This window comes from Macrosteles quadrilineatus, unplaced genomic scaffold (assembly GCF_028750875.1).
Source record: "Macrosteles quadrilineatus isolate MER2022 unplaced genomic scaffold, UCM_ALF_1.0 Scaffold_158__1_contigs__length_248989, whole genome shotgun sequence".
Classification (NCBI taxonomy): Eukaryota; Metazoa; Arthropoda; class Insecta; order Hemiptera; family Cicadellidae; genus Macrosteles; species Macrosteles quadrilineatus.
In genome coordinates, this window is record NW_026542751.1 from 29,280 (window position 1) to 52,130 (window position 22,851).

The 22,851-nt window shown below is 32.9% G+C and overlaps 1 protein-coding gene across 1 annotated transcript; it reads left to right on the forward strand.

The window, feature by feature from the left end:
• Positions 1 to 3,621: 3,621 nt before the first annotated feature.
• On the forward strand, positions 3,622 to 22,470 carry LOC128982188 (1,5-anhydro-D-fructose reductase-like). Its single transcript, XM_054401252.1, has 6 exons — positions 3,622 to 3,857; positions 5,333 to 5,500; positions 6,330 to 6,527; positions 16,139 to 16,395; positions 17,446 to 17,605; positions 19,068 to 22,470. Exons 1-6 carry the CDS (start codon positions 3,774 to 3,776, stop codon positions 19,197 to 19,199), a joined length of 999 nt encoding a protein of 332 aa, XP_054257227.1. The 5' UTR covers positions 3,622 to 3,773; the 3' UTR covers positions 19,200 to 22,470.
• Positions 22,471 to 22,851: the final 381 nt, after the last annotated feature.

A 22,851-nucleotide genomic window follows, 5' to 3' on the forward strand; every position in this document is an offset into this window, starting at 1 on the left:
ATAAAAATGATGAAAATATGTTACTATTGAAAAAATTGTATGCACATTAAAATACATTTATCCGAAATTTTATAAAACTTATAATTAAATCTTCAGTTATAACGTTGTCTAAGGAATATAAGAATATATTCCAGGTAAAGTGGTGTCAACATTTGCCTCACATACATAATATTAATGACGGGGGTACGGACATGAATATTCATGTATGTATACATGGTAATTTTTTTATATATTTATTTAAACCATTGCTTATACTTATACAAAGTCAAAGTCATCTTTATTGTCACATAACGTTTTTTTCAAATGCTCTGGCACAGCCGACATTGTCAAACTATACTAAGATAAACTAGCTAATTGGTAAAAATAAATACATAGTAAAAAAAACAATTCATAGATTTGTCTTCGAGAAACAGATCTATACTAAAATAATTATTTTCCACAAAAACTAAACAATGTTTCCTTAAAAGATACTAATCCTATGATTGATTCGTTGAACCCAGGCAAATAGTAAAAACATCTTTTACCCATATAAGAAGGTGTCCTCTCCACAAGATTTAATCTGTGTATAGGATATTGAAAATCTTTATTAAATCTAGTGTTATAATTGTGCCAATTATTTTCACTGAGGAGTTTTTCGAAATTTGATTTCACATACAATAAACATTTAAGAATATACAAATTAGGGACGGTTAGAATTTTTAGTTCTTTAAAAAGTTGTTTGCAAGAATGTTTTACGGGTTTGAAAACATTATTCTAAGTATTATTTTTTGAAGTTTAAAAAGTTGATACGAACCAGAGGTGACGCCCCAAAGCTTGAATTTTTCCATACTGTTCCATACTGTAAAATTGATGAAAATAAAGCGTGATAAATCATTAGTCTAGTGTTTAAATCATTTCTTAAGACCATTCAATTAATTATATTACCCTTAAACATTTAGCATGAACTGTTTTTACGTGTCCTCCTAATTTCATTCTCATACCTCCACAAAACCCTCTGAGATATCGCCGTAAAGTCCTCTCTTACAGTCCCACAAATCCCTCTCTTATATTATATCCATTGAAAGTTACTTGGTATCCTATTTCACCGTCTAACATTCTCAAAAACTATTTATAGGCCTACATAACCCCACAAATATCTATCTTGTATATCTCCACAAGATCCGCTCTCATATCCTCATAACGCCCTCTCTTGTGTCTCCTGGATAATCACCATCGCACAAACCCAAGTAACTGTAGAACTATCAACTCTTTTCTCATATCGCCATAAAGTCCTCTCTTATATTCCCACAAGTCCCCCTCATATATCCTCACAAAACCCTCTCATTTATCCCCACATGCCCCTCTCTCATATCCTTATAAATTCCTCTCTTATATCCCCACATGCTCCTCTCTTATATCCTTATAAATTCCTCTCTTATATCCCCACATATCCCTCTCACATATCCTCACTATGCCCTCTCTTACAATGACCGTTATATCCTCTGAATGTTCTCTCTTATATCCCCACTAATTCCTCTCACATATCCTCGTAAATCCTCTCTCATAGTGACCGTTATAGCCCCACAAGGACAAAAATCGGCACTTGGTAAATGGACGAATTTTTGAGAGAGGGCCACAAAAAACAACTGCTAAAATTTTATCTAACAATCTTCTCTCACTAGATTCTTTCTAACACTAAAAATGGCAGAGTTCCCACAAGTGACCATACAAACAAGTATCCCCGCAAAGCACCAGATGCTGGACAGAGAGAGAGAGAGAGAGAGAGAGAGAGAGAGAGATTCAAGAGATTTATTACACCATTCAGTGATAATATGTGATGTGGAAAGCGAAAAGGGACCTCTTGTCGGAGATGCAAAATTTTCAGTACGGCCAATATAAGTAATTAAGGTATAAAATATAGAACTTTGGGGTTTTATCGATTTTTATACCTCATTTAACATAGAACATGACAGTATCGGTTAAAATATCGAATTGAAGATGCAAAAGGTCGAAATAAATCATTTTGTTAGCCTCTGCGCGGTGGAGTTAAGTTTACAGGACATAGACAGTTACCTTGATGGGGACAAAAACTAGTATTAAGCTTGGTTATTCTTTGTATTAACCCTGACCTGTCCAATTCCTTAAGGCAAAGGACTACGGATGGAGAGATCATGTATCATGTGTGTATGTATGTATGTCTGAGAAAAGGTACCTCTTGTCGCTCAATGCTATTTCGCCATCATAACGACAAGAGGTCCCATTTCTAGTATTCACTTTTTAAACAGATTTTAGTCCAAAAAATGAATTGTCCTGCATTCTAGTGGAAATTTAGAGAACAACAACAAAGTTCAGTTTACAGAGAACAAATTATCTCAAAAATGTTGCGGTCCCGACAAGAGGTACCTTTTCTTATCTTGGAGAAATAACATAGGGCCGACAAGAGGTCCCTTTTCTGGAATGTAATTTTTACGACATGCTTCTATAAAACAATTATTTAAATGAGAACTACCGTTAGTTGAGACAAAAATTTGTATTGGTTCCAAAGAGGACATTATAAGCTTTCCTTTGATACCAAAATAGTTTCTTAAATACGAAAAACACCGTTTTTACGCGTACTGTATTTGTAATTTTCAAATCAGTTTTTCTCCAAATGACCATTTTCGGTACTTTCCTGTTAAAGGGAACATTCATTATTATTGATGATTTTTTTCTCGATATATCGATATTAACAAATTGAAACATATCAGCTGACAACTACGATAAATATTATTCAGTATATGAAACTGTTCTAAAAAAATAACATAACATAACTAACCAAACTTGCTGTAACATTTAAAAATTCCGTGTTTAACTTGCCTTTTCTATTATCAAACCCAAACGGAAGATTTAAATGGTACAGCAAGTTTGGTTGGTTATGTTAGGTTAGTTTAGAACAGTTTCATTCTTAATCCATATAGACTATTTTAGCCTAAACAAGATCAGTTATTTGTTGTTGTCAATTTGTAATAGATCTGATCGGAAAACAAAAATATCGATATATCGAGAAAAAAATCATCGATAATAATGAATGTTCCCTTTAACAGGAAAGTACCCCATTTTCTATAACAAAATTTCAAAGCTCTATAACTTTAACAAAAAAATCATATATGCGTGGGACTTTCACCAATTGATTCGGAATTATAAATAAAGCTTTCAAAATGATTACTGATATAACTGTAATTCTTTAGTTTATGTGTTTAGAACTTGTTTTTAACTATAGATTAATTTTATTATTTTACTACAGTAATATTTAGCCTCTTAAATTTAAATTTTTAGTGATGCCTATTTATCATCATTGAAAGTAGACTGAGGGTTGATGTCGAGAGTAAGTTACATGTAGCATTTAATCTATCCTGCTTGCTTAAGGTAAACTAGAAAAATGGGAGAGAGACTTAAATAAAAAATTAAAAATACAATACTGTATTAATAATTGAGATCGTCGATTATGTCTTGGTGGATTATTGAAGGATTTTGCTTTAGCTGGGGATAAAATGGGGATTTTTTATTATTAGTCAGGTAGGGAATTTTAATAGGTCTATGACGGCAACACTGATTGTCGGACTGTCACTGTCACGTCACTACACTATACTAAAAAAAATCAAACTCAAACAAAACTCAACCTCTGTCCCTGTCGTCAAGTGAAGTGTCAATTCACTACTACTCCACTACTGTCAAGTTAAGTTGTAACTTGACTTGTGAATGTGAGGAATATAGCTTGATTATTAGTTTTAATAATTAAACCTAAATTGATAGAAATGGCAAAGAAATTAACTGGTGACTCTGTTCTTACAGCGCCACCAAATATGAAGATGCCTCTTGTCGGCCTTGGAACTTGGCAGGTTGGTTCACTAAAAACAGCCTTCCTTTTGTGCTAACTTTATCTAGACACTTATGAAACTAGTCCTATACTTTCCTTACCATAAAGTTTTATCATAAAAACCACAACCTGTATTTTGAAGTTTGTTTAAGTTAGGCTAGGCCTACATATTATTGATGCGCTGTTTGAGCCTCGAGACGTTTCGATTGTATTTTTGTTTAGCGATAGGTTCTTACCGAGAGGTTTTATCGAGATTTTCGTAGAGATTGTCTTGTTTCAGCACGACTTTTCTTCTCTCGTATCTCGCATTCGTCTAGAGAACCGAGAGGCGAGAAGTCCCTACCGAGATGTTCATGACGATTGTTTTGTTAATGCAGCATTGCCATTTATTATCATCTAATTTCTAAGTATTGTATCTATTCTATAAAAATACTTTGTATCCAAGATGGCGGTCAAAAATTTATACCCAGTCAAAATGAAGTAGGCCTAAGTTAACTTAGGCCTACTTACCACTCTACAATGATCTGACGTAGTCCAGAGTTGATATGTCAAGAAATGTAGAAAAAAGTACGGGGGAACTCATTTAAAACTCAACCTGTATGGTATCTGTGAACGCGATAACTTGAGTAGCCTAATTTTTGTCCGATTTTGATGAAATTTGGTTTGAAGGTGTAAGGCAAAAATTTGGTTACAGAGAAAATTAAAAAAATTGTAAATTTAAAATTCCCAATGTTATTCTTATGGTGAGTATTATAAAATTATTTAGTTTGCTTGTTTATGGATATATTTTTATCAAACTTGACAAATTTATTTATTTATACTGAGCTATTAAGTTAATATTTGATAAAAAAAAAAACACTGCCTGTATACACCTACACAAATCGACACAGGAAAGTTAGGCTACTAATCTTGTACCACTATTATTTATTAACTTTTTGTGTCCAAATCACCATATTCTAATAGACACCTGCAAAAAATTGGTAAAATATATGGACATAGAGGTCGTGCGGAACGAGGTGAAGCTTGGAGGGGAATAGTGGTGTGGCGGGGGAAGTTTCGCTATGCGAGGCGACGATCGGCTCGTCTCCTACCCCCACCATGGATTTCCCCGCTTTAGACAGTTCCCGCCGAAAATCTCAGGCTTCACCTCGTTCCGCACGACCTCTAACAGTGTTGTTTTCTCTTTATTTTCAGTAAACTTATGTATTTTTAGGCTTAAGTTGTGGGTTTGTGAATTATTATAGACTTTTTTGAGCGCCAAATAACTCTTTTCTACAGTCAGACTTCGGTCTTGTGGGGAAGATTTCCATTTTCCCTGTAACTATGTAACCATGAACCTGTAACTATTGTAGGCATTCTATATATTCTCTGCAAATAAAAAAACCTTCTATCTCATAATATATGACATCTTCTGCTAATTTTATACTGAATGCCGAGTACCGGCACTCCAAAACATATACTGTACTGTAGTGTTAATAATTTAAGTTTATTTGGCAGGCAGGGGAAGATGTGATAGAAGCTGCCCTCAATGCCGCTCTAGAAGCAGGCTATAGGCACATTGACACTGCCTTTGTCTACATGAATGAAGCCGCCATTGGGAGAGCTTTAAAAAAGTGGTTTGATAGTGGGAAACTAAAACGTGAAGAACTATTCATCGTCACAAAGGTAAGACATTGTAAAATAACCATATAGTTATTAGAATCAATTATTAATTTTGAATCATGACGTTTGCTTAAAAATTTCCAACAAAACAGTTTTCTTGTGTTTTTAAATCAGATTCACAGTTCTTAGTTAAACCTATTCATTTAAAAAAAATCAAATGGCTGCAATTTAAAATTTGTACATTGTAAAGTTTTGTCGATTTTTCGATTATTAGTGACACAACAAATTAAGATCCACCTTTTTTAAAGATATATTTTAGTGAGTCCAATCAGGTAAATAAAAAAAATTTGTTTGGTCTGCAGTGTAGATAGGCTACCTATTTTACTATTTTCTTTTGTAGACATGTAATAAAAAATGAGCAAGATGTGTAAAGAGCTTGTTCACTCGTTGGTGTATATGACGTCTAAATTGAAGTCATCATCATACCAGGGTGACTCCCTTGAGTAGGTATACCCTTCAGATATATATATGAAATAAATTTAATTTAGAGTAAATATAATACCTGTCTAAGTATTAATTTCATACATTCCCTAAGGAGTTGAAAAATCACTTAACCATGTTTGGCTCTATGAAGATAGAGAATTTTTTAACGTAAAGGTAAACAAATGTCAGGGTTTCATTGCCGACGTGAACGTGTCCCAGTTTTCAACATTTATTTTCCTTTTAAGTTTTATCAATCTGTAATATTAATGTTTTGAAATGGGATATTCTATTATATTTAATCAATTCTACATTCTTGACAAGTTATTTATAGTGTCACATTATTTTTTTGAAATTTTGTATTGTTTTTAAATAATTCAAATATAAATTAAATTTTGAGTTGTGGTTCTAGCTACCAAACATAGCAATGAACGAAAAATATGTGGAAAAGTACCTGAGCCAATCGTTGTCTGATTTGCAACTGACCTATGTGGATCTGTACCTGATCCATCATCCCGTCGGACTGGTGCATGGAGAGGGTCCTCTGCCTCGGGATGATAAGGGCAACATCCTTGTAGATATGTCTACTGACCATGCTGCTATTTGGAAGGTAAATTTTGATCATTCACTTGATTTGAATTTTCTTATTGCCATATAACAATCGGCCAATTCACTTTTTCTTCTTGATTTCACCAATTAATTTATTTTTAACAAAGTTTGTGAGATTTATTTAGTAGGCCTAATTCTTTACTGGAAATAACTATAAGTAAGATCAAACTTTCTTATTGTATGAATGAATTCATTCAGTTAGTAAAGTAGCCTAATCAACATAAGGTAAATAATAAATAATTAGGCTATATAACCAACCTGAATTCACTGCTTACAAATTCGTTGTGAAAGTTATGTTGCTTAGGATTGCAAATACTTTGTTACTATGCCATATTATCTTTTACAACAATTCTAGGGGGAACAAACAGGACCGTCGCGTGGTTTATTGGCGTCCGAGGCGGAATGTCAGGCGCCCCCCCCCAAACACACAATGAGTGATGCTCGAAAGTTGTGTGGCGAGTTGTGTCGCTATCTTCGTTTTAATGCCCAACAACAACAGACACCCATACGGATTAAATTACCTTACAAAAATAATAGAGTCAGGAATCAGACATTAAATTACTTACATTTTTAATGAAAATATTTTTTAATTGATGATAATCAAATCTATAATTAATGTAAGAAAATATTATAAAAAAGTACTATGTATGTTATTGAACTACAGATGAAATGAATATTGAACTGGCGGCAATAGAAATTAAGGAAAGGAGAAGAAACCTTCTAATCTTGGGACTCTACAGACCACCCAATGGGGACCTACAAACTTTTTCCTCAAACCTGCAAAACCTACTACACACTCACTCAAAACCCCGGAAGGAGATCATCATTATGGGCGATTCAAACCTAAATATAATCGACAAAGACAAAAGCAACATCAAAGACCTTACTGCTCTACTAAATATTTTTGACATAAGAATAGAAGAACTGCCCCATACCAGAATTACACACACTACAAAAACTAGTATAGACTGCTGCTACACAGATATAAACCCTGCAAATATAAAATCCGAAACCACACAAAACTTTATTTCCGACCATCTCGGAGTTTTCTGCAAAATAAACCTTTTCAATCCTAAACCATCAAATATAAAAAAATACTCAAGACAGATAACAACTAAATCCCTCTCTGATGTAAAACATGCACTATCAAACGTGGACTGGTCAATAGTTTATCAACATAAATGCACAGAGGAAAAATATAATACATTCCTAAGAACCATCGTGGAAATTATGCAGACACACATGCCAAAGACCTACAAAACCTTAAAAAATGGCAATAATGGCGTAAACGAATTCATTTATGATGACAATATAAATGAACTACGACAGGAGATGAAACACTCACACCTAAAATACTTAACAACAATAATAGGCCTGAGGATAAAGCTTTTTTTTTTTTTTTTTTTTTTTTTTTTAAAAAAAGAGGTTGGCGGCCTCTTTTAACCTTGCATTTGCCCGTCCACATAGACTAAGCGCCCGTGCGTGGATCGTTAACAGCAAAGCAAGGAGTGAGCCGGTACAGTACAAAGGTGAACTGTACTGATAAAATGTTATCGGCAGTGACCAGGATCCGAACCCACGACATCGCTGCCTTAGGCCCGAAGTCCGCGACGCTACCGACTGAGCCACCGACTCACTAATGGCTTTTTTTCTAATGCTACTTTTACAGAAACAAAAAAGAAGTATGACTCCGAAATAAAACTAAAGAAAAGGTCAAAAATATCATCTAAAATTGAAGAATCAAAAAACAAAAATAAAGAAATCTGGAGAATCATAAATAAAGAAAGAAATAAAAACCCATACAACAGAGAAAATATTATGCTTAGGGAGGGAAATGAAATCATCTCGTGCCCAGAAAAAATAAGTGAACTTTTTAACGACTATTTTATCAAAATCGGAGGCTCTGCTGAAAACTCCCACAACAACAGGGAAATATTGCAAGAACAAGAAGAAATGCAAACCCCTCAAGAACCCTCACTAGGAATTCTATCAAAATTCAATACAATAAACAAAACCGAATTAAACAATATATTTAAAACTTTTGATTCAAAAAATGTCTGCGGCTTTGATGAAGTCCCAAACTCTGTTATAAAATACTGCAAGGAAGAACTAATAAACCCCCTACTAGACATCATAAACAGTTCAATCCTAAATTCACATGTACCTGATAAAATGAAAATAGCAACAATTTACCCAAAGTATAAAAAAGGAGAAAACAATTTAAAAACAAACTACAGGCCAATCTCAATACTACCCACCCTCTCAAAATATATAGAGAAAATAATTTTTAACCAGATAATGGACCATCTAAACGAAAACAACCTCCTAACTGAAAAACAACATGGTTTTAGACCTCAAAAATCCATTACTACAGCAGTATTTCAATTCTGTGACTTTATAACAAAAAACTGGGAAGAAAATAACAATGTCATAGGAATATACCTGGATATAGAAAAAGCATTTGACAGTCTAAACTGGAAAACCCTTATAAGTAAATTAAATGCACTTAACATAAAACAGGACGCTCAAAAATGGATCAAAAGTTATCTCACAAATAGAAAACAACAAGTAGAAATAGGCTACATAAAAAACAACATTGAACTTAAAACCAAATCTAGACTTCAAGATATGACCCAAGGAATTCCACAAGGAAGCATCCTCGGCCCCCTCCTGTTCATCATATATATGAACAATTTTCCAGAAAACCTACCAACAGGAATGGACTGTATTATTTTTGCCGATGACACCACAGTACTAATCCCTCGAGATCATCACCTCATAACTAACGGAGGAATAGAAAATATTTTAAAACATATCGAGCAATTCTGCAAATCAATAGACCTTAGAATCAATAACGCCAAAACTGTTACAATAGAATTTTCCTGCAAATCAAACCCAAACAAAGCCCCTCTAGGTAACTCAAACCCAAACAGATCAGACCATACCAAATTTCTGGGAATAGAAATAGACGAAAACCTAAAATGGGAACACCATATCAATTCACTGCAACAAAAACTATCTACATCAATCTATGCTATGAGAAGGATAACTAACCTAACCGACTTTACTACAGCTAAAATTGCCTACCATGTACTCATAGAATCAAACCTCCGTTTTGAAATTGTTGCCTGGGGCGCAGCAAGTACAGACCTTTTCCAATCAATTTTCATATTACAAAAGGAAGCAATAAGAACCCTAAATAATACCCACTATCAAGAACATTGCAAACCATTTTTTATAAAAAACAAAATTCTCACATTAACATCCTTATACTTGATTGAAGTGATAACCCAAACAATGAAACTGAATCCCACTAAACGATCAGAAACTCATAACTACAACACCAGGAAAAAAACCGATCTGAATCTACCGCAACACAGATTAGAAAAAACAGCAAAAACCCCAACATATAGAGGGATGAAACTTTACAATTTATTACCACATCGGCTAAAAGCTATTACAGACCCGAAAAAATTTGCTAACCAACTGAAAAACTATCTCCTTGAACGACCCTACTACAGTTTAAATGAATTCCTGGATGACCATACTTTTAACAGAAGACAATAAAAAACCAAGATACAACTAAGAAGATAAAGATAAAGAAAAAGATGACGCCTCCCCCAATCTTGATGACTGCGGAGGAGAAGAACAGCAGTAAGCAGTAAGTAAGTATTAATTAATACAGTTAAAATTGAAATTAATGCAATGGTATGCAAAACCTCAGGCCAAATCTACTCTGAATATAATATACAGAATAAAAGAAAACCACGTTACCACATTTAGATCCTGAACATTAAAAGTAAATGACTCGTAAACACTTATTAAACTAAGCTGACAGCTGAGCTGAGACTGCCGTAGGAGGAAGGAGTGACTGGGGTAGGGGTGGATCTCAAGGTCGGCCGTTGGCCGGTCGGGCGAAATAAAAATGGTAGCTACGTGTACAGAGCAAGACTGCGGCATTGCAATATTGATTTAGGCCTATATTAAGATAATTTAGTTGTGACAGGGCCTTCAACCTCACAGTGGGGTTCATTATTAGGCTTTTATTACTAAACTAAAAGTAGTAGCCTATATGTACAAGAAAATCCAGCTACTCCATTTTTACAAAATATTTAATTTGGGAAAACGTTGCAAATATTAAAGTGATTGGTGTCATAAAATGTATTGAACAAATACATATTTCTATGAATTTAATGCATACAACGTAATATTCAAAATTCAGTTGTACCTAACTTTCCAAAATACGTTAGCCTATGTACATCTAACTTAATTTTTTCAATTTTGTTGCATTACTTTTGCCGTGGCGCCCTGCAAGCCACCGCTTCCACGGCGCCCGGGGCGGCCGCCCTGGTCGCCCCACCCAGGCGAATTAAAGATTAACCCAGGCCCTACGATTGAAGTATTTAGATGCTTTGTTAATTGGGGAGGTGGGCTTAAAATGTCCTTGTGTTATTTCTATTAATGTTTTTCTGTGTATGTCCGTCTACTGTATATAGAACAAAGATAGGAAACATTTTTCTTGGTAGTTTTAAAATATTGACTCTGACGGTGACAAACTTAGGAACTAAAAATGGCTGACCTTGACATAGCCTTTATCAATATTAAATATTGAGTCCAAATTTTGCACTAATTGCTACTTTTGTATATAGTTTAATAACTTTGGGTTTTGTTGGTTATGTCTTTTCTCCTCTTGCATTATCATTACAATATTGTCAAGTTTTAAGTCTTATCTGGTGTTGTTGGAAACCACTTCCTTCAAGGCTTTTAGGAAATACATTGGGGAACTATAATTGCTGAGATACTTTTATTGATTACCATACTGTTTCTATAAAATAAGTTATCTCAATTCAAATCAAATAAAATGAAATCCATTTATTGCCATCAACATTAAATACATGTATAGCATTGTCATACAGTTTTCATCACATTATTTTTCATTCCATGATATATGATCTACAAATTCTTTGACATTAGCCTATATTCACATAAATCACCCAAAATCTTTCTAATAGTAAATTTAAATCTTTTTATTTCAAGAGATTTAATGTGAGCAGGTAATATATTATACAATCTTTTTCCAAATTCACCAAAGTTATTGATTTTGGTCATAAAATTACATTGGTTTGGACGAAGAAAGTGTTTTGTCTGGTAAAATAGTTATGAACTGAATCATTTGTAGGGAAGTCTGTAATATTATTATTTGTAATATACAGTATACAGCCTCTAAAATATACGAAGAAGTGACCGTTAAAATTCCAAGTTCCCTTAATAATAGCTTACAATATGTTTCACTGTCAACATTGAATATTTTTCTAACAGCTTTCTTTTGCGACCATAGCAGCTTTTTAGCATTACCAGAAAGACCCCATACAACAATACTATAAGACACATGACTTTGAATGTGAGCAAAATAACTGGATTTCAACACATCCAAACGGTCTAAGTTTTCTTTTCATAAAAGTACCCTTGGCAACTTTTTACAAATTATAGGCCTATCAATATGCAAATCCCACTTAATGTTAGGCTATAGTAATACTCCCCAAAAACACTATCTGAACAGGTACTTCCTAAAGTAAATTCAATATTCTGTGTTTTGTTTTGCTACTACTTATACACAATGAATTGGTAGCAGTCCAGTCCTCGATTACAGAGTTAGTAGTACTGTATGTAGAAGATTTTTAAGGAAGAACAATTACAATTTAGCTAAATCATCATCATGCATCATATAAGATTTAACATTTTCATTGCTTAATGCATAAGTTAAATATACATAGTAGGTCCTATAATTGATCCTTGTGGTACGCCTGACTGGACGGATAGATATGAGGAGAAGCATCCATCATAATTAATACACTGATTGATGTCTGTCACTGTTATTATTGTGTAAAGTTTCGCTTGATCCACTCCTAAAAATTATCCTGAGTTCAACAGAAAAGTAGCAAATGTCTTTATAGTCCAGGCGCTAAACGGGTTGAGTATGCACTGAAAGTCTGACAAAATTTGACTTTTGATTATTGTTGGGGACATCTAGTAGATGAAAAAAATCGATGATGTCGCATTTCTAGGGTGGTCACAACTCGGGGGGAGGGGGGGGGGAAGTTGCGCGGGTCATCGGTTTACGTTTCCGCGTCTAACTCACAAACGGTTAATGATAGAAAGGCGAATTAAGCGTCTATCAACGCCTAAATATATTGTCTTTTCAAAAGGTTATTACAACCTTTATTCTATCTCTTATAGTTTAGGCGCTAATCAACATTTATTGCAAAAAATAAAATTTAAAAATACTTTAAAATGAAATATCGGAAATATTGCGCTTGTTTAGGGCATGTTACAAACTATTTATGGTTAGAAAAACTAACAAGTAGTACAACAGCACCAAGTTTAAAGAAATCTGTGCAAAAACAACAGAGCTACGTTGATTTCAGTAAGAGTAAACGTGGAAAATTCGTAGTAGTATCGAGGCGCGCATGGACGGTACGTGGCCCACAGTCAGTATAGGTTTGATGTTGTAAGTAACTATGGGAAAGCTGAATTTTTCTATGCTGTTAGACCATGTTGAGATGAGCATTTTCCCAAAAGTCCCCACTCCTACCCCTTTGTGCTTTCCTCAACCCCCCTTTTAGATAAATTTACAGTCTCTTAGAAATTAAGCTATAACTTTAAAACGGGTAAGTATAATAACGCAATCTTTTATTAATCATTTTGCGTTACGATATTCTACAAAAAGTGTATTTACCATGGTATCCTAAATATTCATAGTTAAAAAATATAATAAACATAAAAAAACATTTTGTATGGATTAATTTATGAAACTTTCTTTGTAGATTTGTTATACGAGGTCGCACAACAAAATGTTTGATACAAAATTTGGGGTGCATAGTTTACATTTTAAAATGATACATAGTTATTAACAGTTTGTTTGCATATAGTGGTTATAGATAGTACAGTATATTGATTTTACAGGACTCTGGCTTTTTTGTGCACCGCAACAATGAAAAAAATTACGTATATTATGGTTTTTGTATTTGAATTTGCCGCTTTATATAGATTATATTAACGTTATGTAGCTCATTCTGTATCATATACAGACTGTAGTGGATACATATGAATGAATATCGTGCATTTGCTGCTGTACGCCAGAGCCTCATTTTATTATACAGGGTGTCTCACCTAAAGTTAAGCAATAGATAACTTTTTTATTATGAGATATAGAGTTAACTTCTTATGGGACACTACCCTTTATTTTAAGATTTTTTTTAGTGATTTCGAATTTTAAAAATATGTTCGCCATTTTCCAATATGGCTGACAACTTTGTTAGTCCTATGGAATACCCTGTATTTTATGATTGTTTTAGAATGTAAACGCACAATTTTTAAACCTTTTTATTCTTGACATTTTTCTCTTTGTGAGTACATCCTGCATCCTGTAGCTCATAAACGAGTAAAGTTAAGAGCGAAAATACAAAGAATAAACAAGTTTTCAAATCACATCTACATAAAAAAAACCATAAAATAAATTGTTCCAATATCAAAATAAGCTACCATTTTTGAAAATGGTGGCCATTTTTAAAACAACAAAATCAGTATTTTTTGACGTATTTTATATATTTTTTTTGAACGAGGACTTATATGTGACTTATTTATTCTTTTGCACTTTCTCTCTCAACTTACTCGTTTATGAGCTATAGGATGCCGAATGTACACCACAAGCCTTTCTTTTAGATATAACACGCTGTAACTCCTAAATGGGGTAGGTTTAGAGAAAAAATGACACGAATAAAAAAATAGCTTTTAACAGCGTACTTTTTTTACAGCGTATTCCATAAGAAATAACAAAGTTGTTGGCCATATTGGAAAATGGTGGATATATTTTTTTTATTCGAAACCATCCCTAAAAACATTTTTTACAAATAAAGGGGGTCGTCTAATAAAAAGTTAACTCTATATGGAAAATAAAATTTATGTATGTTCAATATGTAATCTCAACCGGGATGAAATGTGTCCCCTTTTATAGCAGAATGTCCAATTTAAAAAAAGATACGTCATTTTGGTCTAACAAGTTACATTGAAATGAATATGAGTTTTTTTGAATTTTTAAATGGCAAAGATTGGCGGGCACTTGGAAATTATCTTAAAGAGGCGTGGAGTAAAGGGTGGGAATTGATAATGGAGTATAATTATTAAATTTAAGAATTGAGGTATCAATACAAAAGTGGGGAAAATCTACGTAATTTAAAAAAAATTATAAAATATTGTTTGTTAAGTATCTATCAAAGTAAATTATAAAAGTAACAGGTTTGTTTTATAAATTATTAACTGTTTGTAGGAAAAATTCAGATTCTCAGTAGGCTACAAATTTTATTATTCATTCAATTGTTATCTGATCTTTATTAGTATGTAGTGCTATTTCTGTATATTCTGTAGTGGAAATCAGTTTATTTTATGAATAATTGTATGTGATTCATGGAATTTTTTTTAACTGTTTTAAAATATTTTAAAATCAGTGTGTCCAACACAAAACAGACGGTCTTTGACCATTGTTCTTTGCATTTCAATAAAAACACTGTATTGATATTTTATTACAATGAACACATTTTCTTCTTCTTCAGAAATCTATAATAATTCTTTTTAAATATTTATTTATCTAATAATTCTTTTTGTAGATTATCGTAATGCAAAATGATTAATAAAAGATTGCGTTATTATACTTACCCGTTTTAAAGTTATAGCTTAATTTCTAAGAGACTGTAAATTTATCTAAAAGGTGGGGGGGGTAGATGAAAGCACAAGGGAGGAGGAGTGTTGACTTTTGGGAAAATGCTCATCTCAACATGGCCTAACAGCATAGAAAAATTCAGCTTTCCCATAGTTACTTACAACATCAAACCTATATTGACTGTGGGCTACGTACCGTCCATGCGCGCCTCGATACTACTACGAATTTTCCACGTTTACTCTTACTGAAATCAACGTAGCTCTGTTGTTTTTGCACAGATTTCTTTAAACTTGGTGCTGTTGTACTACTTGTTAGTTTTTCTAACCATAAATAGTTTGTAACATGCCCTAAACAAGCGCAATATTTCCTATATTTCATTTTAAAGTATTTTTAAATTTTATTTTTTGCAATAAATGTTGATTAGCGCCTAAACTATAAGAGATAGAATAAAGGTTGTAATAACCTTTTGAAAAGACAATATATTTAGGCGTTGATAGACGCTTAATTCGCCTTTCTATCATTAACCGTTTGTGAGTTAGACGCGGAAACGTAAACCGATGACCCGCGCAACTTCCCCCCCTCCCCCCCGAGTTGTGACCACCCTAGAAATGCGACATCATCGATTTTTTTCATCTACTAGATGTCTCCAACAATAATCAAAAGTCAAATTTTGTCAGACTTTCAGTGCATACTCAACCCGTTTAGCGCCTGGACTATTAATAATATAGTATCAAAATATTCTGCGCATAACTGGATCAAAAGAGTCAACAAATCACTGCTTGAAAAGACAGTAGTTATTCTCATTTTCCCACATGTGTAAAGCCTACAGCAGAAAGTTGAATAACTTTCAGTGACAAATTTTTTACTAAAATCTAAAGCAAAATAACATGTTTCAGGCAATGGAGGCCCAAGTCGATGCTGGACGGACAAAGGCTATTGGAGTTTCTAACTTCAACAGCGACCAGATTGACCGCATTTTAAAGACAGCTCGGATACCTCCGGCCAACAATCAGGTGGAGCTGTACTTGTATTGTCAACAGAAGCCTCTGCTGGAGTGGAGTAGACGTACTGGAGTAACTATTTGTGCTTACGCTCCACTAGGATCCCCCTCCATGAGTCAGTTTGTCAAGGCCGTCTGTGGCTCTGATGAAGGGTAAGGATATTTACCATGTTGACTAACCTATGTGGAGTAGACGTACTGGAGTAACTATTGAGAGTAATCATGTAATCATTGAGAGCAACCAATCAACGTGGAAACCCAGAAATTTCAAGTGAATTTTCATGGTGAGGCAAAAGCTCATAAATTACGGTAAGTAAATGTTGTATAGGACTTGGAAATTTTCATTTTTTTTTAAATCACCGCCAATAGCTTATGGGCATGTATTGTTTCACTGATGTTCTGTCAGTCTTCTTTCCTTTACCGTCATCTGTCAGTCTTCTTTCCTTTACCGTCATGCAACGTAAGAACACCCGCGATTGTGACCGTAATAGTAGTTGTGATCACAATTCCAATGTTTTGGCAGTCTCTAGTTTCTGACAAAACACATTGGAAGTAAATAAACAATAAAAGTAAATCAGCACCTGGGAACGGATAACCGGGCGGGAACGCCAGGCTGTGCCGCCAATATTACCGCTGTTGGTATTGAAATAGGTACCATTACGCCGGTACCGGAATCTTAACCTTTCCTGGACCGCCTATAGCATGTTAACAGACAGTAAAAATATTTGATTTGGATAGAAACTAAAACTATTTTTTTAAATCTATAATTTATATAGAATGTTGTAAATATTTGACCTATGCAGCACTTTTGTCCAAAATAATTTTGTTTATCAGTTTATTTTTAATTTTTAATTACATTTTTAAAATTTTTTTTAATTGAATATCTTATTTTTCTAGAAAAACTTTCCTCATACATAGATTAAAGATGTAATTAAACAAAACAACGTTTTTACAAAGATTAATGTTGTTATGTTATAGACAATCAACTATAACAATAACTGTCGTAATAAAACGGCGGATATTTCCGACTACCGTCCGCTATGCCCAAAATGCTAGCGGATATATCAGTCTATGGTCCGGGAAGGGTTAAGATCTGTTCTCGGTTCCGGCGGTACCGAAAGTTGCTTTCATGTACCTCCGGTACATTATTATGTATCATATGTCATTGTATGATGACACATCACTAATCACAAACGTGTGTAGGATCAAAGAACTAAACCCTCTCGTCGACCCTGTGGTGGTTCGAATAGCTGAGGCTCACAACAAGACTGAAGCACAAGTGTTGCTAAGGCATCTACTGCAGCTTGGAGTAGCCGTCATACCAAAGAGCAGCAATCCTTTAAGGATCACCCAAAACTATCAGGTAAAACATGTTTACTACAACTATATTACATGTTTTCTATATTCTCGGATTTGAACCACAATTTAGATTAGTTGACCTTGTTCTATTATGAGCAATTAAAGAACTAACGAGGGGACCCGTGCGTGAATTGCACATTTTAATGGGCGCTGGACGAAAGCCACGAATGTTTATGGCCCTAAGCTGGGGGGACGTAAGCCACGGCAATTAGTGAGGGGTTGAGAAGATATAATCCTAGGGACAAAAGCCACGACAGCGGGCCAGGTAGTTGGGAGGAGCGAGGGAGAAACGGGAATCTCCCACATGAACATGGCAATTATATGCAGACGCAGGACGCAAATATTTTGCTTAAGCTGTTTGATGATGTTTCAATGAATTTTCAAATAAAATTGTACGTCATGGAGCTAACAAATAAAAGCAGACGAATGGAACCTTAATAAAATATTTCATGTATATTATGTCTGTTGATCGCTTAGTTAATTCTTTTGCTGTTTTAGTTTCTTTCCCTGTTGAATCAAAATCAAATATGTAAATAGATACATTTGTATGTATTGGCCAACCTGTTTTAGATCCAATATAAACAATATTCTGATTGTAAATGTGGGTTTTTTAGATGTAGACATGTGAGCATGTGTACGACTAATTTACATGATTAACCCTATATAGGCCAGAATTTAAAAAATCTATTTTGAGTATCATTACTAAATACTCAGTTCAGTTCATTACAGAACTCCTAATAATACACGTATGCATGTACTTATAACGTTTGTAACCTAACTTTTGTTATTATTCAAGAATTAAGCCAATATTGTGAAATATGATTAAATTAACCTTGTAATTACATGAACTCAACATTAAATATAAGTATAAAAAGTCATACTTTTTTCATATATAATTTCAATAAACTGCATAAAAATAAGAAATTATGCGGGTGCCCATTCGGTTTTAACAGGGGTATACATTTTTATCTAAGGCATAACGGATAATGCAAAGCCCTATAACATTTAAACTTAACTTCATGGCTGAACAAATTTAACATATTAAAAAGTGATGATGCCGCACATTCAGGCGAATACAGGCGAATACACGCCTGGGTTGAATTTATTCGCCTATTGGGTCTGATGATGATTGGAGTGTCTAATCGAAATTGATCACCACTTACCATCTTTTTTGTATATTTACCATCTTGTGATTAACAGTATAAGCGTTAATTATGTTTTAAGTGTTATAAGACGTGTTTCTTTTATTTACTTTCCGTAGAATTTGTAGTGACTGTATTCTTTGTGTTGAGTGTGCTTTTAAAACGATATACGTTACAGGTTATAATTCATTATCATTGTATTACTTGTAAATTGGCAAGTCATGAAATAAAAAATCTGGAATCTTTTGTTACTTAGTAATAAATCATCTCCTTTCTGTTACTATAGATTTTTTTGTGCAAGTGTAAATACATAATTTATTTCAGGTTTTTGATTTTGAACTAACTGAAGCAGAGATGGCTCAACTCAACGCTCTAGACAAAGGAGAAGAAGGCAGGCGGTTTATCGGTGGAATTTTTAAAGGGATTGAAGTTCACCCTGAATATCCATTCAAGTAATCCCACTCATTGTATCTGGAGAAGATTACTTTCCACACAGCACTATTACATCACATCATAGTAGGCCTATTATAGACCTGATCAAGTAATCACTTTATAAAAAAAACAACAAAAAAACAGAACACTACTGAAATACCAGGAGAATAGTAGGCCTACCCAACAAATTTAATATTTACAAAAATTAAAATGTGGACTTAAAAAATGTTATCCATATAATAGCATCAATGCTAAAATGATTATAAGTAATGCTAGTGGGGCAAAACTAACAGTGTCTTAGTGAAATATTAGAACTAAAATTCTCCAATTTGGCCTGACAATGCCTGGTGTGACCAATTAAAAAAATTCCCTATGGGAACATCATTTGCCTTTTCGTACAAGTTTACAGTAAGTGTTATATCAAAGAGGGTTAAAGGTCTATTTTATTATACCCATTTTACTATTAATTTTGCAAAGTAACACACACTGGTAAGTATATATTTTGATGTACAAAGTATTAAGTCCGTCCACGTTAAATCATCAATAACTTGTCATTTATGGATTAGACATGGAACATTTTTACAGGGTTATTTGGGTCAAGCAATACTGTTTTCAATATAAATATATTTTTAAGTTTTCAAAAATATTGCTGTTGAATTTGAAAGTTTTATTTGAAATTGTTTTCTTCTTTAAATGTTTATATACTATTAGTGATGTAAAATACCCGGGTATTTAAAACTCGGGGTAAATACCCTGGGTATTTACCCGGGTAAATACCCAAAATCCATAAATACCCGGGTATTTTGGGTATTTATGAAATCGATTGAAATTCATTTATATTTACCCCTAAATATGTTATTGTTATTATTACATGATAAATTAGGATAGTCTATAACACCTCTCACAGTAACTTGAAGCTCTGCTAGTACCTTTTATTTAATTATTCAGCACTTTTTAAAAATAATACATAAAGTTTCTAAATAAGCATTTAGTTTTGTGTCTTAAATCGAGTAACATCAGTTAAATTTTTAAAAACTTGCTAAAAGATAGTATATTAAAAAAGGCTGTGACTATTTCAATTGTTATAATTTTATAAATTTATAACCAATTAAATAACATAAACAAAATTATTTTAATTTATAAATATCCAGGAATTGTTGGGTACCGTACCTATTTATGATGCAATAAAAACAGTTGAACTTGCCATGAATAGTTTTATTAACAATAAATTATTGCGTACTTATAACATTTTAGAATAATCCGAATTCCTAAGGCCTGATTGACATAGGCAGAATACTAAAAGTAATTATAATTAAACTTTTCTGTGTTACCGCTTGGTTGTAAACAATAATATATTTGGATAAACCTACTAAAAAATGTATCTCCTGTGTTTTGGCCTAACTTAATATAATTTTGAAAGATTTATTGTGCTACAGATTCAAATGTTTTGTATCACAAGTTTATGAAATTAGTTTTTTTTTATTTTGATACCATTGATATTAACTAAAGATCTAGAACAAAAATATTATTAAATCCTGCCATACTACTGATTGAATTTTAATTATTTTCTTCTTAAAAGTTGTTAACACATAGGCCACTACTTGGTTAAATTTTCCTGTCTTTCTAAATAATAACTATTACTTTACAAATTATTTTTCTTCGCTTTCAATAAAATAAGTTAATCTCTCTATCATAGAAATTAAAAAATCATAAGTAGTCAGGACCAGTGCAACCATGTGACCATGGTATTTATGCCGATTATGCTTTATGCTGGGACCTGGGTATTTATGGCGATTATACCCATAAGTAAAATGCTAGTAGTGACCATATGAAATGTTGTTTAACACATTTTATTATCATTTTACTATCCTTACAGGGTAATAATTGCAAAAAAACATCTCATTCTTTTCTAACTTTAATACAAATTATAAATACCCAGTTTTTGGGTATTTACCCAGGCCTGGGGTAAATACCCGGGTAAATACCCAATTTATATTTACCTACCCACTGGGTATTTACCCGGCCCACATCACTATATACTATTGTTGACTATTGTCCTGTTCATGCATTCAGATATAATAAGTGGAATGAATGATATGTTCATAATAAGTATGTTGTTGTTATTAATTTTCAAAGTGCTCTTATCTTTTTATGTGAGGCATGAACAACATTTTTTTACATTTGTTTTACGTATTATTATAATTTAATTGGCTACATTTCTATAAGTGAATAATTTATTACCGAATTATTTTCTTCTACTGCAGCCACTACTTTTAAGAGAAAACTAAGCACAAAAATATAAGTTTTCAACTATTTAACATAACAAAAGACACATGAAGAAGTAACTTTTCATGTGTCTTTAACCTGTTTAGATCAGATTGCTAACACTTTTATTGTATTTTTATTTAATTGTTATCAACAAATTTCAGAGAAATCCAATAAATGCTTATGTTTTGTAGGTGTAATAATGTAATTATGATGTCACTTTTGAATGATGTCTTTAATCACCGGTATCAATGTTTGTGATATTCAGTCCAATGGAAATGTTAGACTAGGAGATTTATAAATTAAAAACTTGATATTTATGAGCCTGTAGGGGTTTTAAGATGGTATTTATTAGTGATATTAATGGAAACAATTGTGATAAATAAATGTTAATAACCTTTTGCTGAACCTTCAGGGTAATAAGTTAAAATAATTAATAATACTTTCCTAACGTTGAACTATTTAATGTACTTATCTAGCAAAGGATATAAGGTCTAATTTAGTTCTCTATGTACAACTTTACAAAGTTCTTGGCGATATAAAATATATTATTTATATATTATATTTATTAGAATTAATACTTAAGTAATTAAGTAGTAATTATTTGAAACTCTATAATTGTTACTTATAATTATAATTATTACTCTTTAAGTAGTAGTTTGAAGTAAAATAAGCTTCTTGTACAATGCAGTAAAACTCCTGGTACCCAACTCAACTAACCTCTGTAAAAAAACAAAAAAAATCAACACTGATAGTCTCATTGATGAAATAAAAACATTACAATGTCTTGGATTGAAGTTAACTTATAATATTTTTTTCATATTTTCAATCGTAATGAGGTAAAGTAAATCTATACATATGAAACACTTCATATTTTTCAATTTGTTCCTTATTCTGTTTTTAGTTAACTGGGGTTTTACATTTGTTTCTTGATTATCATATGGCTTATTTCTCTTTCCTTGTATTTTACCTTTGATTTTTATTTTGACCTATACAAGTTGTGTTATAACTAATATTTTAAATACAAATAAACATTACTATTTTTATAAAATGTATCAATTTATACCCATCCCAAACTGAGAAACTTTCCAGACAGCCAGGAGGAGAAAAGCCAAGAGACAAGATGACTCGCTCCAATTCAGCCTACCAGGACAACCCATGGGTTTGGTCCAGAACCAGCCATTTGATGAGTGGAAGTAGTAAACAGGTGGGAAATCCGTGGTCGGTTGGGGTTGGTCCAGAATTGGCTTTCCCCTACTACTTATAACTTATAAAAAATAAGTAAAGAGCTTTAGTGGACTGTAAAATTGTGTATTAAGAAGAACACTGAATAGAACAGATGTAAATCAAAATCATTACAAATACAAAATGTCAACATAGAGGAAACAAGTAGGTAATCATGGGAGTATGG

Excerpts from the sequence above, each read along its gene's own strand:
- LOC128982188 (XM_054401252.1), top strand. The coding sequence starts at position 3,774 with ATGGCAAAGAAATTAACTGGTGACTCTGTTCTTACAGCGCCACCAAAT. Across the intron at positions 5,501-6,329 it reads AACTATTCATCGTCACAAAG|CTACCAAACATAGCAATGAA; the intron begins GTAAGACATTGT and ends TTGTGGTTCTAG. Across the intron at positions 16,396-17,445 it reads GTCTGTGGCTCTGATGAAGG|GATCAAAGAACTAAACCCTC; the intron begins GTAAGGATATTT and ends AAACGTGTGTAG.